The sequence below is a fragment of the Agelaius tricolor genome, unplaced genomic scaffold (genome assembly GCF_023055355.1).
Source record: "Agelaius tricolor isolate 1412-34295 unplaced genomic scaffold, bAgeTri1.0.p SCAF_1, whole genome shotgun sequence".
Taxonomy (NCBI): Eukaryota; Metazoa; Chordata; class Aves; order Passeriformes; family Icteridae; genus Agelaius; species Agelaius tricolor.
Window position 1 is genome coordinate 7382299 of NW_027269261.1, and position 18254 is coordinate 7400552.

The window sequence follows — 18254 nt, forward strand, 5'->3', positions numbered from 1 at the left end:
AGGCGCCCCGGCCAGTGGCAGGGAATTGGAACTAGACTGGAAGTAGTGTAAGATCCACTCTGACTCCTTGACGATGGTCCCGTGTTCCCGCCGGGCTCCGGCCGGCGCCGTTCCCTTTGCTCCCGGCCGAGCCCGTTTCTGCCCCGGGAGCGGCGCGCGGGCCCCGCCGCCCGGCCCCTGACGGAGGCCCCGCCCCGCGCGCGCGCCCGCCGCGCGCCCGGCCCCGTCTCCTCCCCCAGAATGCCCCGCGCCAGGCAGCCTTTGAAAAAGCGGCGCGGCTCGTTCAAGATGGCGGAGCTGGATCAGCTGCCTGACGAGAGTGAGTAGGGACCGGTGCCCCCGCTCCCGCCGCCCCCTCGTCCCGGCGGGACACCCGCGCCGCGCCCCGCCGCCCGCACGCCTCCCTTCTTCGCTCCTTCCCTCCCGCCGCGGGCGCTGTGCGGGGCCGGAGCCCGAGCCTCCTCCCTGGCAACCGGGCCGGCCCGGCCCCCCCCCCAACCCCCGTCGCCGCCGCCCCTCCCGGGCGAGGCCCCGACCCGAGCGGCGGGCGGGGAGCTCCGTCCTGAGGGTGCGACCCCCGCTGCCCTCGGGGGTGCCGGGGCTGGGCCCCCCGCCCCGCCCGGGCGGCACCTGCCGGGCGGGCGGGGCGGGAAGCGGGAGGCGGGCGGGGCGCGGTGACAGCCCGCCCTGCCCGCGGGGGTCGGGGCAGTGCGGGGGAAGGAGCGTCCTGGCCCGGGGAAGGGGCGAGCTGCCCGGCGCTCCGGAGCCGGCTGGCGCCAGCGGGGGCAAGAAGGGCTGGTGTGTTCGTAGCCCGTGCCGTGCACGGTGCGAGCAGCTCCGCAGGGCTGGGGGTCAGGGCGGGCACACGCTGTGTCTGGGGGGCACTGGTGAATGCGCAGGGAAGAGCTCAGGTACCTTGTGCTGTGTGTCAGCAGCACAAACCTGGCTGTGCAGGGAGGCAGCGTGTAAACATGTGTTTTCATGCATACAGTTCTGTGTATCTGCACCTCGAGTGCTGTGTCCAGTTCTGGGCCCCTCACTGCTAGATGGACATTGAGGTGCTGGAGGGAGTCCAGAGAAGGGGAATGGGGATGGAGCATGAGTCTGATGAGGAGCAGCTGAGGGGGCTGTGGGTGTTTAGCCTGGAGGAGACTCAGGAGTGGCCTTATCACCCTCTCCAACTCCTGAGAGGAGAGTGCAGCCGGGGGGGGATCGGCCTCTTCTCCCAGGCAACAAATGAGAAGGCATAATCTCAAGCTTCAGCAGGGGAAGTTTAGATTGAGTGTTAGGAGGAATTTCTTCACTGAAAGGGTGATTGGACACTGGAACGGACTGCCCAGGGAGGTGGTGGAGTCACTGTCCCTGGAGGCTGTTTAAGGAAAGACTGGATGTGCCAGTTAGTGCTGTGGTCCGGTTGACATGATGGTGTTTGGTTAAAAGCTGGACTCGATGGTCTCAGAGGTCTTTTTTAACCTCATTGGTTCTGTGATCTCCATAGGATTTGTGTGGGTGTTGTTTTCAAAGAACACAAGGATTTGATAAAAACTTAGTGTAGCTAAAAACCAGACATGTGTTGCTGTATATGTGGATTCATGCACAAAGTACTTGAGTGTTACAGAAGAGGAAATTATTCAACGTAGAATGTGTCTGGATGCCATTTTGGTATGTCCTCTTACAAACTGTGAATTCCTGCCAAGCTAAAACTAGGGCATTTACTGGTTTCAATAGATGTGCACAGAACAGGGCAGACATCTTTTGGTGACACTGTTTTGTTCAGCACCACTCAAGTTCATCAAGAAACCAACTCTTTCCACATCCAAAGATTCTCAGGGAGAGGTGACTCGGAGTGGAATCTTGCTTCTGGCTGCTCCATGTGGGTCTTTGTTACAGCTCCAACAGCTGTCAGGAGAAAAATTGGTTAATGTGCCCACATGGCCGGTGTCATTGTGTTAACTGAACAGATTTATGGAGGATCATCATAAATTATGGATGGAGCTGACACTCTCAACTTGGTGCAGCTCAGTCATGGATGCTGTGCTGCATTTAGAGACTGATTAATACAAGTCATGGACCAGCTGATACGACTGTAATTAATAATTAGCTGTGGTTTATTGCTTATTAAATGAACTTTCCCTGTTCACTAGAAAGGGCAGTGTTTAAGTTACTGTTCCTCCATTTGCCTTGCCCATTTTCCAGAGAAAGCACTGTGTGTTTCAAGAAGTTAATGTGAAGTATGAAAAATAACTTTTTCTTCTCTGTCACTTTTGTATTGCCTGCAGTGACATTGGGAAGGTTTGACAGGTCTGTCACTTCACCTGTAGCAGATGCCATAGTAGAGTGTGTGACTCAGTTTCCCTTAGGATTGGGCTATGCTGGCCACCCTGGCAGGTGAGGCAGACACCGTGTGGCTGTTTGTAAAGGCAGTAAACTTCTGCTCTGCTGACCCTGACCTTAAGGTTTGTATTTACCTAAGTTTGCAAGTCAGGGGTGTTTTCCATCAGACAGGGAGCTTTGTGTTTTCTGTAGCATTGCTGAACTGCTGGAACTGTGAAAGTTTCAAGGAGTGCCTGCCTTGTGCTTCCATTCCTATTCTATCCAGTTTTGGTGATCTGGATGTTTTCAAATTGCACTAGTTACTGCCACACATAGTTCCTTCATTTCCAGTCCTGTACTTAAAATGAAGATGTAAACTTAGTCCTGACTAATTTAGCACTGACTTCATGCAGCTCTCAGTCTGCAGCTTAATATATAAAGGACAATAACAGTAAGCATTGCAAAACTGGTTTTGGAATATTCTTATGGTGTAAAAAAAAGTCAGAATAGTTCATTACTAAGAGACTTTGAGATTTATGCATCACCCCTGTGAATTTTCTCCAACATAGTTTATAGTAAAGGAGTAGACCATAACTGAGCTTTCACATAAAAACAATTACAGGTAAACACAGCATACTTGGTGGCAAGAAAGCTGACATTTTGCTGTATGGTAAGAACCACACAGTTTTACTTTCAGCTTGGATGTCTTATGAAGTGGAATTTGTCCCAGAGTTTTCTGATAGCACCTGCTTGCCCTCTGGCAGGTTCTGTAATGCAGCTGGGCCACGACTGTTCCTTAACCCAGCAGTGAGATGAACGTAATGCACAATTGTCTCTCATTATATGAATTTGTTTATCTGCTGAAGAACTATCCTGTTCTTCTCTAAAGCTTCTATTCTGTCCATATAAAACAGTGGGAGGCTTCATGCTGACAGCCTGAAATGGTGTGTAAGTTTACATGCATTTCTTGTAGTTTGAGGCCTTTCCTGTGCTGCCAGGGGAGAGCCATGCAGTAATTTGGGATGCAGGTGAAGAAAGAACAAATCTCTGTGGCAAATCCTCTAGCTGAAAAAGTCCAGAATATTAAAGGTCCCAGTTGCAGAAATACTTCAAATACTAATAATTTGATTTATATTTTGAAGACAAAAAAATTGTTTCTGCAGGCTGTTGGGTCGGTGCCCAATGAGTGACTAATTTTAGTCAATGCCTTTTTTTTCCTTCTTCTTATCTCCTGGTAACTTTGCAGTGGAGGTAAATGGTGGGCAGCCTTGGTGCTGCAGACCAGATGGCTTTTTCTCTGTGTCTCAAAAGAGGGAATCAGTGGATTGTATTGGAGCATACATAATGCTGCCCTGTCTCCTGCTACACTGGTAATAGCAATCTGATTTGTGGGCTGCCTGGTTCTAGAGCTTGGGGGGAGGCTCTGATGTGCAATGAACTTTCTGCTGAGGTGAGGCTCTGCTAAAACAGGCAGCACGTGCAGATGTGACCAGAGATTGTCCTGGTCCTGCTGGAGGCTGAGCTCTGCCGAGGGCAGCACGGGCAAAGCCACCTCTTGGTGCATCCTTTGGGAGGAGGGTGCTGGGACCTGCTCTGGGAGAGGGAGAGGGAGGTGACATTCCTGACAGGAGGGTGCTGAGCAGGGATCAGGAGCAAATCCTGTGCTGCCTGCACACAAACTCCAGCCAGCAGCAGGAGAATCAGAGAAAGAGGCACCCTGCTCATCCAGGGGCGATGGCTGTCAGGTTCAGCTTTTACAGTACAAATTCTGAACTCATATTTGCCAAATACCATGTATGGGTTGGTACTGTTCATAAGGGCTTGTGTTCTAGCACAGGCAGAAGGGAAGCAGGATAAGATGGGGTTTTATCTCATGGGGGGAGGCTGCAGCATAAGGGCAGCACTTCAAGCAGAAATTGCTGTCTTTACCCCAAACACGACCTTTTGCTGTGGTTCATGGGTCCTCTGCTCTGCTGCTTTCCTAGACAGCTGCAGGAGGCTGTGCCACACCTCTGGCACTTCCACTTTTCAGCTCCAAGGGGCTGTGAGCCCAGCACTGCTGTGGCCTGGATGTTTGAGACAAAAAAAATCAGCAGAACTCTGTGAGATTGCAGTATTGGGGAGAAGGCTCAAGGTTAGCTTTGTGGCTGCTATACAGTACTCACAACTAATAGTTTTTGGGATTATTTGTGCTGCCTACTTTAAAATTGTATGTTACCATGGTATCAGTGTATTGTCCATTATGAGAACACAGTTTCAAAAAGAGGGGCTTTGTTATTGTGGTTATTGTCTACAGAAGTGCTGTAGAAGGGTTCACATGGTTGGAAAATCTACTTCCATCCAGTAGTTAAAGCAGGATTTGGAAATATACATGTGTCAATTTATTAGTGGGCTCATAACATGAGGAAAATACTGGCTCATCTTGAAGTGAAAAGTTAGTGTTTGTTTATTTATTTATTTATTTATTTGCTTCTTCAATGAGCCCAAAGTTTGGGGCAAGCTTTAAAAAGTCCCCAAAGCCACTTTTCCCTCTTATGTGTGTGTTTTACTTTCAGAGTTTTCCTGGATAAGCTTTCCTTGCCAATTGTTTGAGATGCTTCCTGTGCTGAAGCACCTGGTGCTGTGCTTGTGTAGATGAATGATCTCTTGGAGGTTTAATGACTCAGTCTATAATAAAGGCTCATGTTTTTCTTCTTCTCCAGTAGTTTCTTCTGTCACACCGTTTTTAGTGCTGGCAATGCAGATTAATTACATAGGTTTTTGAGGTAGTCATGCAACCAGTGTTAAAATAACTGCTCACCTGTGCAAATTTAGACAAAATAGTCTAACAATCTGGAGAGGAAAGGCTTTGCATAATGTAATTGCTGATCTGGATCCTAGAATTTTCTATATTGATTTAGATATGCCCCTTTGTGCTCACGCATTAGTGAAATCAGTAGCTATAGAACATCCCTGTGGTTACTTGTAACATTTATTTTCAAAGTGATCAGCTGTTATAAATTTATTATTAAATTGAAAACACTTTCACAAGCCTAATATGCTAAACAGGGATAGATTTAAATTTAGATTTTCAAATCAGCAGTTGAGAAGCCACGTTTGAGCTGCTTTACTCCATCTTAGTACTGAGGATGTTCACCTGGGCATTCACAGCTGCCCATATTGAATTGTGGTCAAACTCCTCCTCTTTTGTTCAGTTACAGTGTTTTCAAATGAGGGGAGGCAGTAACTGCTTGGTTTTAAACTTAAACCTTTTATTTTTTAAAAGGGTGAAAGCTTTTATCCTTTTTTCCCACTCCTCAAAGTCTATCTCCACATCAGAAATACTTTTTGGAGTGTTCATACAGCCTCTGGAGCAGATAGAGGAGGTTTTTAAGGTCTCTTTATTGCAGTGCTCTGGGTGTCCTCCCTCCCTGGGAGCAGGAGGGGCTGGAGGAGGGATTGCTGGGGCTGCAGGAAGGATTGCTGTGTGCTCAGAGGGAGCAGCAGTTCAGGACTGCAGGAGCTGTCCATGTGCCTCTGCAGCCTGTGCATTTCTGAGCCAGCCAGACATGAAAACATCCGGGCCCTGGGCATGCCAGGCTTGGCACACCTGGCCTGGTTTGAACCTTGGTGGCTTTTTATCAGTTTGGTTTTATCTGGACTTGATGAAAACCATTTCTTGTGAGTGTTACAAAACACATAAATACACTTATTCCTGACACTTAGTTACTGATGAGCTTCCTGTTATGATACTATTTAATACCTCATAATCTAGAACAGGGTTATTTTTATTGCACATCTGTGGTGCACATATTTTACAGAATCATTGGGTTGGTTTTTTTTCAGAGCCAGGAAAGGCCATTATAATCATCTTAGCTTCTTCATTAAACATGCTGTGTATTCTTGTATTTGGAATTTCTGTGCATCAGTTTCAAGCTTCCTTTTTAGGTACAGTTCTCTCTTTAAAAATGTATTGAACTTGGTTTGAGATTTTGAGTTACACAGAGATCAACATGCCTTTTCTTGGTATAGTTACCTAAAATCTGTTCAACTTTGTATTCCTTGCTCATCTAAATTACTCAATGGAATCTTTCACAAAATAGGTCTAGTTATGCCTTTCCATTAAAAAAAAAAGGCTGCAGAGCTATTTACCCATCTGAATTATCTTCCTTTGTAGATACTTCTGGTCAGTGCAGATCTTGACCTTCTTTGGGAAGAACAAGATTGGAGTGTCTTAACTTTCTCACAATAAGACATGTCTTTAGATCTTGAAATTTATCTCCTAGATCTCTGCTGAATCTTTTCCTAATTTTACAGACTTAGTCAAGGGTGAACACTGTGTTCAGGTAATTAATTTACTAACAGCATATGCAGAGCAGTACTCAGTAGGATAGCAAGGCAAAGCTAAGGTAATTTACAGTTTGCACTGGGGCTGTGTGCCAGTGCCACTGCTGTGCTGAGCTGCCTGTGCTGCCTCCCTAGGTTAAGGGTTCTTTTACTCTCAGTACTAAGAAAGTCACCTTTGAGATCCTCTGAACCTGGAGGAGCTGGAAGTAGATTTTAGTTGTAATAACCTTTATGATTCACAGTCCTTGTTTCTTGCTTTCCACCCATTTGTTTTTAAGAGTTTCTGGAAATGAAGTCTGTGTCATTGTCATAATAGATATTTACATTCAAGTGAGTGTGTGTGTGTATTCTACTTTAATCTCTGTTTATAATTAAAATGCAGGTTAAAAAGACTGCCTGTGATTATATATTTGTTATTCAGAACAGGAGTATACAAGATTACTGGCATTTAGTGTGAGGGTACTATATTATAAATCTGATAATTATTGTAAATTAAGTTTTGTATAGTTTGAATAAACTAAATCTATCCTGCATCACTTGGCAGTTTTTATTGCTCTTGAAATGCTTCTCTCTGTACTTAGTGTTGGTTGGTTTTGATTGTAACACAATATTGCTTAGATCATCATCCTAGTTTCTGGTTTTGTGGCCCTGGTGGTATTTACAATACTGCCCAACTAAAAGGAAGAAGTGGGGAATTGTGCCATATTCCTTGGAGTTTGGTGCTGTTGCAGGTAGCCCTAAAATCAATATAGAAGAACTTGACAAGAAAAGCCATGTTGTGTCATATTGTTGACCTTTGAGGTAAAATGAAGCTTATGGACATCTCCATTGTTATTTTCATGTCCTACATGTATTCTAAAGCTTTAAGCTACAGAAGTGTTGATGTTCATTTTCTGTACTTCGTTACAGTAAAATAGTTTCCTTTAACTTTTGAACTTCCATAGATCAGGAGTATTTGATTTGGACACTTGTATTCCTAAGTAAAGGTGCCCTGGATACATTAATTACAGGTCAGGTGAAAACAAATGAGCAGCCCTCTTCTAACTTGTATTTATGGGAGATTAACTATCCCATGTGGAAAACTCCTTGGCAACTAATGCTGTTTTGGAGTGCTAATCTTGTAAAGCTAGGAAGTAGCACAGTAACCTTCTGCTGGCCCATCATCATCCTCACAGGTGAAGCATCCCATGGTTAGCAAAGCATCTCAGGCACTTCAGCTGTGAGATTGGCACCACTCCAGATGAAGCTTTGCTGCCTCTTGCTGAGTCTTTGTGTTCCATGTTAACAGTGTTCACACTCACTCTGGACTGGATTCATTGAACTTGATTCATATCAACAAGACAGTGAGGAAAAAAAAAGAAAATGCTTGTGTGTTCAGATGAAATGCCTGAGCTGTCTCAGGGGAGTGATCTGCTCTGCAAAGGCAGCATCTCCTCCATGTGCCAGTCCTGATGACCCTGCTCCTGTGTGCCCATCCCCAGTGGTGTGGTCTTTAGCTGTGTGTACTTACCCTTACACACATTTCCCACCATCCCTCATGTAAATTTGGGACACAGTAATTCTTCACTGATCCTAATGTTACCTTTCAGATGTTTAATGTTACCTGTTCATTCTTGGTTGATAGCAGACTACCCATGGATTTATGAAAGCACAGTGTGTGGTATTGGATTTTTAGCATAAAATGTAAAAAAAATAGCATTGTCATACCTTGAACATATAGCTTTGTTTCAAAAGCTGAACTCCCTGTGACTCAGATCATCACAGAATTGTGTTCCTGTACCAGTCACTGATAGGGCTCCAACCCAACAAAGGTGGCACATCAGAAAAGAAATGTGCAGGAGGTGTGACAGTGCAGCCCAGCTGCGTCACCGTGCTTCTGACATGTAATCCCAGATGTGGTGGTTGCTGTTGTAGATTTCAGTAGCTTGGGGGATACTGGGGTGGAAGCTCTCTGAACCCTCAGTGAGTCCAAGCTAGTTCTGTTTCATATCTTAAACTCTTTTTTTTAAGCTTTTGGGGAAAAAGAAATAGAAACTTTATTTCCTTTTCCTTTCTTTTTTTGTATTGAAATTTTGTTTTTTAACAGATGGCATAGTAAGATGGCAGCAAACAAAATGCTACAATGAAAACATAAGGAGTTAAGGGTTGTTTTTTTTTGCTGTTGCTGCACCTGCATTCTCTGTGATACTCCATGGAATGTATTCTTTTAGAGGCAAGTATCTGTGAGGTTAGTGAGGTTAGGAGCTAGATAAATGGCAGCTGCAAGGAATGTCTGGAGCTTTGGAGTCAGAAAGTTCTTGGAGCAGCAGTTTTGAAGAGAAGATGTAGCAAAGAGCAGAGAAAGTGACGGGGAGAAGTGATTGTCACACAGGAACATAATGGAAAGATAAAACTGATTTGAGAGAAAAGCTGAATCTGGGGAGGCATTGTCATGCAGAAATACCTTCCCCTGTGCTAATGCAATTGCTTCAGACAGCTCATTCTTGGACATTGGAACATTTCTGAGCATGAAGGCCCACTGTAGTCAGGCCCAGTTGTGTTTTTCCTGGCCAGGAGCATTGCAGAGGTTCTACAGATGCAGTGGAAGGGGAGCAGTGAAATTTTCATGTGTTTTTTACACTGTTGGAACAGTTGGAGCAATGTAACAATCCTGTCTGCATTTGAGATCTGAATCTGCTGCCTTTCTGAGCAAAGAGGTACCACCAGGGGGCAACTGGCTATCCATCTTCTTCCTTTTGAGCATGAACCACTCCTTTCCTGGAAATCTTGGGCACTGAAGAATTTTGAACTGGTAGAAATCATTTAAAAAAAAAAAAAAACTAGAAGTGTTCTTTAGTTTTCTTATCAGTTGTAAAATACATTTGCAACTGCATCAAACAAGCAGCCACATTGGAGAATGTAGTTTGGACATAAAGCCTGTTGAGAATTTGCTGTGTTAAACCCAAGTGTTTAACATCTAAAGTTGTTTTGTAGGCATGAAACTAAAGGAAAAAACCAAAATGTGAATATGCTTTCAGGATTTATTGGTAATAAATGTATAATTCTATGCCTAGTGCCATGGAAGGTGTGCTGGGTTTGCTCATTCAGCTGTGAAAGATTTTAATATTAAACTCCACTTTCTGCCTGAGAATTAATTAAGAATGAGTAGACTCTATATAGGTTGTAGAGTTTGAAATAGCTTGTGATTTATGTGGACTTTTTGCTATATTGCAGGTTCTTCAGCAAAAGCACTTGTGAGCTTGAAAGGTAAGAAATGAATATGTTATTTACTTCTACCTAATCTTTCAGGTGTATTTAGTTTCTGTCTTCAGAAAGTTCAAGAAAATCACAGGCTTTTTTGTTGAAATATGGTGGGGTTTATTGTAGGTATTTGTAGTTCTATAGAATAATAATAATCCTTGGCAGTTGAAACTACATATATTGTGGTGTATTTAGACACTGCTCTTCTGAATGAAATTCCTGAAATGTGTTTTTTCTTCAAAAGTACTGCCTAGACATCAAGTTTGATGGGAAGATTGGGGTAATCTTTCATCTCTTGAGCAGAGATACAGGGAGGATTCTTAGTGGGACCTGTACATGTGACACAATTTACATTCGGAAGGCATTTCACAATTTTATGATGTTCTCTGTCAGCAAGTTGTGTGTTAAATCAAAAACCTGCTGCTTTTATTTTTTTCATTGAAATTATCTCCATGAACATTCATACAATTTTTGAATACTTCTAGTTTGCCCAATAATTAAAGCTTCTTTATGTATTACAAGGGTTTTGTTACACAAAGGAGGAGGCATGGTCTGTTGAATATGTTGTCACTAATGCAGATCTGTTGCAATAAAATTTTATTTACTTGTTGGCATACACTCACTTAATAATTTTCTAGAACTAGAAGGTGTCTGTGTCTTGTAGAGCTTTGCTTTGTCCTGGTTTCAGTTACAGCTACAGTTCAACTGTTGATTTCTGTCAACCTGACAGTGGAAGTAACTGATTCCAGCAAAGGAGGCTTCAAGAAACCTAAATGTTGTCATAAATAAAAAAATACTTATTTATGTTCCTCCTTGTAATGAAAATCTCCTTCAGTTTTTTAAAATTAATGTTAAGATTATTTAATAAAAATACTGAAATCTAAAATCTGTCTATTACTGAATTCAAAGATGTTGCAAGTAAATATTTTAGTAGTTGATGATGTTATACTGGGTTTTGGACAGTAGTTATGTTAAAACATACACATTGATACATACATATATATGTGTGTATATATATATATGTATGTATGTATGTATGTGTATATATATTAATGATGTACTTTCTTCACAACAGAGGGAAGTTTATCCAGTTCCTGGAATGAAAAATACAATTCTTTGCAGAAAACACACATTTGGAAAAGCAAGAATGCTGGTTCTGCAGTGGAAATGGTAAGAAACAGTAAAAAACTTCAGGATTAGTCAAGTACCATAGAGGGAGTCAAATGTAAGGATCACAAAAAAAGGCTGAGATTTATAGTTTTGTAATGTCCAAAGGTGAAACTGTATCCTTCACAAGTACTTTGCACAGTTTGCATAAGAGATGAAAACATATTTTTAAAATGAATAATCGAACACATTAAATTGTGACCTCATTCAAATAGGTCAAAATAATTTCCTCTCTGTTTTTTTTTGAAAAGTAAGTGCTGTGTGAAGTACTTGTACTGTATCTAACACCTTGAGCTCAGGAATCACCAGTTCTGATCAACTATTTTTGTATCTCATGAAATATCTCACTTCTAATTATGGCTGAGAACTGAAGCATAAAGGAAGGGAAGATATCATAATGCACTTCCATCATTGTGCCTTCTGGGGGGCAGATGTTAATAAAAGTAAAGGACTGTCAGAGAAATTTGTGTATTCTGAGAACTTTCACAGGAGGCCTTACATTAAAGAACAACCTTGGGGTGGGGATATGAAATGAGCCTGCAGCTTCCAGTGGGATGTCTGGTGTTTGGGTTGGCCATTTCAGCCTTGTGGTTTGTTTTTGCTTCACTGTTTGTTCCTTGTCCTGTGATCTTGTCCCTGGTATTTATTTTGGTAGGATTCATACAGATGCATATATACACACATGCTGCTATGTGTTTATGCTAAAGAACATAAGGTCTACAAAATGCAGTTCCAGACAGAGACCAGAATTTTGTGAAGACCCTTAGTTCCTGCAGTTCACCTCACAGTTTTCAGCTGCTTCCCAGGAGTGCCCATCATCTCACAGAAACAGGCTTTACTGGGAACTTAGAAGATCACATGTGCTAAAGACCCAAAGTGACTGACTGTAATATCTGTATAAAAACCTTGCCAGTCTTTAGGTATGGTGGCTGTGAGTGCTAAAAACACAGAGTCAAACTTGGAGAGTAGCTCAGTGTTCTGTAGAAAGCTGCGGGGAAGATCAGAGCAGTGGCAGTGACCCCTGTGGCTAAGATGTCATGGAATAGTTTGAGTTTATTGAATACTGAAAGTTTTGAAGACATGTTTTACTGTTGGCTGAAAAGTCTTTCCAAAAATGCTTGACCTATTTAGCCCCTGTGGATGATACCTCTTTGGAACACTTGTTATTTCACTCTGGTGTGAGGCACAGACAGTCCAGAGTGATGAAACACACTTCTCATTTTAGGTAGTTCTTTGCAGTAGAGTTTGGCACTTTCTGTTGAGGGTTGTAAACAATTTTCTTGGTCTGGCTCATGATGATTTGGTTAATATACAGTTCCTCTGTCCAGTGTGTCTTTCCTGGTTTGTACTGTCTATCAGGAATTAATGTTTTCTTCTGTGTGCTGCATGTGGTTAGGTATTTATCACATACAGAGCACTTCTGTTACTGAAATACACTTATGTAGTTCTTTTTATAAAATACATCTAATTTAGAGTAAGAGAGGCACATTTCCTGGGAAAGCCCCATGTTCACATGGCATGGGACAGACAGATTTTTAGCTACCACTGAATAATTTAATAGAAAATATCTCTTTTCAAGCAGTCAACCACTCACAAATGCATTAAATGTCTTCATTTACAAGCATTTGCACTTTATAAAGTTTTATTTAACTGTGTTGATTTATTTTGTCTCTGGGCCACAGAACCTTCATGGCAGGAAAAGGAAAGCTGCTTCCCTCAGTGCTAACAGCCTGTCACAGGTTGCTCTTTTGTCCTCAGTGAAATCAGGAGTTTTTTGTCATAGGGTCAGATATTGAGGAATAACTAAATGAGTTTTTTTCATGATACATTTGCAATTACAATCATTTCTTGTTTTCAGTCAGCCTTCTAATTCCTTCTGAGCTATAGCAGTACACAAGTAAATTTCACTTAGCATGAATTCTAAATTCTTTTTTCTGAGATTATCACATAATTTATTCAAGATGTAGTTCTTTCAGACTCAATCTTCCTAGCATTTTGCTATGCAGATACTTTCAATGAGTTAAAAAAACAGCAAACACGTCACTTTATTAGAAAATTCTTGCTAAAATTCTGTGTAGCTGAGAACATACAAAACAAATACAGTGTTTGAATAAACCTTTTTTTTAATCCAAAATTCAAAACAAATTTTAACAGATGTACTACTTATAACCAAGGCAAGCTAAGATACACAAGTGTTTAGACACCTAACTCTAATGGAAACAAGTGGGAGTTAGGCTCTAAATACTTCTGTGAAACTGGGCCAGCAGTGTAGTAATGGTTATAGTTAGCACTGGAAAAGCCTGGAATCTTGAGCTCCTTCTTCTCTCAGTGCTTAGATTTCTGAGTGCTAGGAGGCACTATTTATTTTGTACTGTGTGCCTGAAAACCCAACAGGTGATAAGACAAGAGGTATTTCATTTCTCTCACTGTGAATTCTCTGCATGAACAGAGAAATCAGATTTCTTGCTTGTAATTCTTAATTTTGTTCCCTACAGCCCTTCAGAAATTCAAAACGGAGTCGACTCTTCAGTGAGGAAGATGATAGACAAATAAACACAAGGTCCCCCAAAAGAAATCAGAAGGTTGCAATGGTTCCACAGGTACCTACATACATGTATGGAGATATTTTTACCCAAAAGGGGAACAAGCCTATGTGTTCTAGTTGAAAATTGAATATATTTGTTTTTCAAGATGCATTTTCTGTTTATGAATCTTCTTATGAGCAAAACTGTTGTTAGAAGTAAGCCACAATTCAAAACAGATTAACATTTTTCTTTCTTACCCCTGGTTTTGTTTATGGGAGTACCTGTTCTTTGTGATCTTGAGCACGAACACACAGAGCTAGAAAGGATTCCAGACTCAGTGCCCATCATGTTCCTGCAAACAACCATCTCCTGTAGTCAGCATAAATTTATTTGTTCAGATTCAGTTTAAAACTGCTCAAGTTTTTTGCACTGATTATGTAACTGAGAAGGCTGCTATAGAATTTAACATATCCCAACAAGTTAGGGATTTGCTCTAGATTTGTAACCTAACTGTGTTCATGGCCAGCTTTACCTTCTTGATCCTGTAATGCTAAAGTTCTCAGTTCAAAGAACTTGTTTTTCCATCCTCTTGTTTGTCCACTCCTTGATATAGCACAAAAAAAGCAGCTGTCATTTGTCAGCCTTTATTTGTTATGATAGAAAGGGGAACATCTCTTAGTGAGTTGGCTCTGTAGTACCTTTGTCACTTCTCTGTGCCATCACCTTCTGAGGCTGAATTTACCTCACTGTAAAAGTACTGTTTGAGTTCTGCTCTGATTTGCCTTCTGAGCTGTGCAGTCTGATGTGAAAAGCTTGGCACTCACAATTTAGCTGGGTCTGTTCTGCCAGAGGTTAGAACCATGTCATTTCTCTTCATTACCATGATTTCTTAAGAGTAGAAAGACTTGGTAATGTTCTAAACCCAGTTGTTTTTTCCTTAAATGTCTGATTCTGGAGGTCCAATGATTGCCAGATAAATATTTGCTGCAGGGACTGCAGCTGTTGTAGTTCACAGATCTTGCTGTCCCACCAGGCTTTGTTTCCTGGAGTTGCAGTGGGAGAAAGGGGCTTGTATCTAGGCCAGCAGCAGCCAACAAGGTGCCTACCTTATGCTTTATCCAATTATTATTGCCTATTATAAAGTCCAAAATACTTTGAATGTTTGGGGAAGGATAACAATTGATAATGGCATGGGGACCCTGTTAAACCTATAGTCTCAAAAAGCTGTTATTTTTTGCAGAAAAGTTGTTCTTTCTGTCAGCTAAGACAGCCATCCTTAGAACAAAATTACAGATTTTTTTTTTTTATGGATTTGTTTAAGCATGGGTCTCTCTATTATGCAAGCAATCTAAGACAATGTCTTTTCCATGATTTATCAAATAGCTTTTAAATGTAGTTAAAACTTGATTGCTCGTTTCACTTGCAGTTTTCTAAGCAGACACTGTGCTCAAAGCTTTGCCTGTGTTACATTCCTGTCCTAGCTTCATCCTCAGCTTAAAGAAGGGTGAGCAAGAGTAGAAGTCCTAGTGCAAATCAGGCAGGTGCTGTTGCTGTCATCTGAGCTGCAACACCAGTTATGCTCACCTGAGACAGTCAGTGAGGCATTAGAGTTTTGAAGGCCAAATCTATTTTGGTGCCATGCTGTTGTTACCAATAATGTAGTTTTCAGTGCTGGAAAATGTTCCTGTTAGAAGAGCTTTGTATAGAGATAATGGTATTGATCCTGTTAAAATTTGCTGTCTGTTCTGTTTGATTGCATTGCTGATATAATGCAGTAAGGGTTGTTATAGATCTGTAAGAAGAACATTTCTATGAAACAACATGTGCAGACTTTTATCAGGAAAATCTGGTTTATTTGAGAAATGAAAAATATTAGATTCTATTTAACTGTTTGGTGTTTTTTTTTCCACTGCATAGAAGTTTAGTACCACAATGTCCACACCAGAAAAGAAGGTGTCCCAGAAGATTGGTTTACGGCTTCGGAACCTGCTCAAGCTGCCCAAAGCTCACAAGTGGTGCATATATGAATGGTTCTATTCAAATATAGATAAGTATGTTTGGTTTATATCATTATCTCTTATTAGTGTAGAAACATGTAATTTTCTAAAGTTCAGCTGCATAGTTCCATATATTGCTTAGATACTCCAATTTCTTCTTAAATTACTAGTTATGGAAAGCTACTTGGTTTGGTGGTGGTGGTGGGTGTTTTTTCTAATGAGCAATGTATGTGCTCTTGGTTCTTTGCAACTACCAACTTTAGAAAGTCTTCTATAGAAAGCCTGCCTTCATGGATGTAGTTTTCTTTTTATCACCTCTGCCTCTACCAGATACCAGATTAAATTCATAATGCTTTTAGCATCTGAAACACAAAGATATCAGAACACTTAGACTTTTCTGAACCCTTGCATCAGTGCTATACAGAGGAGATAGGAAGGACACTGCTTCTTCATAAAGTGCTGCTTTCCTAAAAGGTGTAAATGTTGGTATTAAATATTTTTTCCCCATCATCCTGTTTTTATTGTGATCACTAACAGAACTTCAGGCTGTGATTGTTCAACTCTTGTCCAGATATCAGCATCTTGCTTGGATCTCATAATGTATTTCCTGGACTGTTTCTGCAGTTTGTGCCTCAGAGTTTTTGGCACTTGTTCTCTTAATGCCACTGTCAAAATGGTGTGATTTGTTTAAAATAAATAATTTCATTTCTAAAATGTAAAAAACATTATTGATCAATGGAATATTAAAATCTACACTGTTTGACTAATAGATGCAACACAAGTATTTAATATTCTAAAGAATGGCTTCAGAGTTAAGCATTATTTTCCAGAATGTGCAAACAAAATAATTACTGTTTTTCCTTCCTATTTTGATCACAATTGCTGTAGCTTTTTTTTTTCTTTAACTGAGAAGGCAGTCATAGCAACAGAAAAACATTTTGGCATATATTCATCAGATGTGGAAAAATTTCATGTCCGTTTTAGTTAGCTTTACATTCATCATCTCTAGGATTTAATTCCTTTGAAAGAATTAGTCTTTTCATGCTTCTTCCCCAATGACATGAAAAAAATTAATAACCCCAACCCTGCTTATTTCTAGGAGTAATTTTAATATGTGACATTTTTAATAATGATTTTTGCAACAGACCAAGAGCTTTTAGTTTATTCTTAAAGAATTGTCTACGAAGCTGTAGGTCTATCAGCAGACTAGAATTTGAGTTTAGCAGGTAATTCTGAAATCCTCTTTGATAGTTACCCATGTGTGCAGGTGTGGTGGGTTCTCCTTGGCTAGACCAGGTGCTCATCAAAGCTGCTCTGTCACTCCTCAGTTGTATACAGGAGAGAAAATGTGACAAAAGGGTCAAAGGATGAGATGAGCACAGGGAGAGACCACACCACTTACTGTCATGGGAAAAACAGTCTCAACTTTGGGAAATTAGTTTAGTTTATTGCCAATCAAATCAAAGTAGGATAATATCACCAACCAGGGGCTCTGTACAAATCACAAACGGGATGGGGCTGCTGGGAACGTGCCTTGAGCTGTTTTATTTTCCAGCATCAGTCTCATTACATGATTATGACAATGGGAAGATGCCAGCAGCTCACATCCCAGGCAGCAAAGAACTTATTGTTACAACTCACTTTATAAGTTTTTTGACCAATCACAGAAAGCAAAAGCACATTGACAGTAGTTCTATCCAACCACTATAAGCACACATAGCTTTGGCTAAAACAATGCTTGCTTATTTGGAATACAATACCTGCTTGTAAGCCTTAAAACACAATGCACAGAGCTCCATTATTAAGCTTAAAACTTCCTAGTATCTTGCTAGACATACTTTTCTGCAGCTTAGGTAGTTATTCTAGACAAGTGTTAATACACAGACCATTGTTCTATTTCTCCTTACTTTTCTACTTTTTACATAATCTTTCTGCTGAAAATTTTTTCTGCCACACCCTCCTTTGGGCATCCACCTGCTCCAACATGGGGCCCTCCATGGGCTGTGAGGACACAGCTGCTTCACCCTGGTCTGCAGAGCAATCTGTGCTCTGGTGCCTGGAGCACCTCCTTCCCTGACCTTGGCTGGGTGGCTGCAGAGCTGTTTCTCTCAGATACTCCTGCAGCTCTGTCCTGCTGCAGTGGCACAGGGCTTTTTCCCCTTCCTAACTGCATTATTTCATAGGCACAACCACCATCACTGGTGGGTTCAGCCTTGGCCAAGGGTGGGTCTGCCTTGGAACCAGCTGGTGTTGGTTCTGTGGGATATGGGAGAAGCTTCCAGCAGCTTCTCAAAGAAGTTACCTCTGCCAAGCCCCCCCTCTGCCAAAACCTTTACTTGCAAATCAAATACAGCTTGTAATGCTCATAAGATATTAAGATATTATAACATAGTTTACTAAGAGACTGCATATCTTTGGAAGGAAAACTTTGATACATCTTTTTGGGAGTGATATGATCCAGGCTTAATGAGAAGCTTAAAAAAGTTTAAATCATAGAGCTGTCACCTGACAAAATATGGCTCACTGTACAAATCTCTGAATATTTTAATCAAATTATTGCATCCAAAATTGAAATAATCAGATAAAATGCCATGTCTGCTGTAAGTTTTTGAAACATTTTTATTTCTACAACTGTCACCTGTGGTTATTAGATTATTGAAGCTGATTCAGTTGAATTCTCTTTATA

The 18254-nt window shown here is 41.3% G+C and overlaps 1 protein-coding gene across 1 annotated transcript in view; it reads left to right on the plus strand.

Annotated features, from left to right (window-relative positions):
• Nucleotides 1-224: 224 nt before the first annotated feature.
• The window catches only part of LIN9 (lin-9 DREAM MuvB core complex component), a 39341-nt gene continuing 21311 nt past the window's right edge, over nt 225-18254 (plus strand). The window contains exons 1-5 of the mRNA XM_071421710.1: nt 225-319; nt 9853-9885; nt 10955-11049; nt 13542-13646; nt 15489-15622. Of these exons, the coding sequence (XP_071277811.1) occupies nt 241-319; nt 9853-9885; nt 10955-11049; nt 13542-13646; nt 15489-15622 (446 nt within the window). The 5' untranslated portion in view covers nt 225-240. The remainder of the gene's footprint in view (nt 320-9852; nt 9886-10954; nt 11050-13541; nt 13647-15488; nt 15623-18254) is intronic.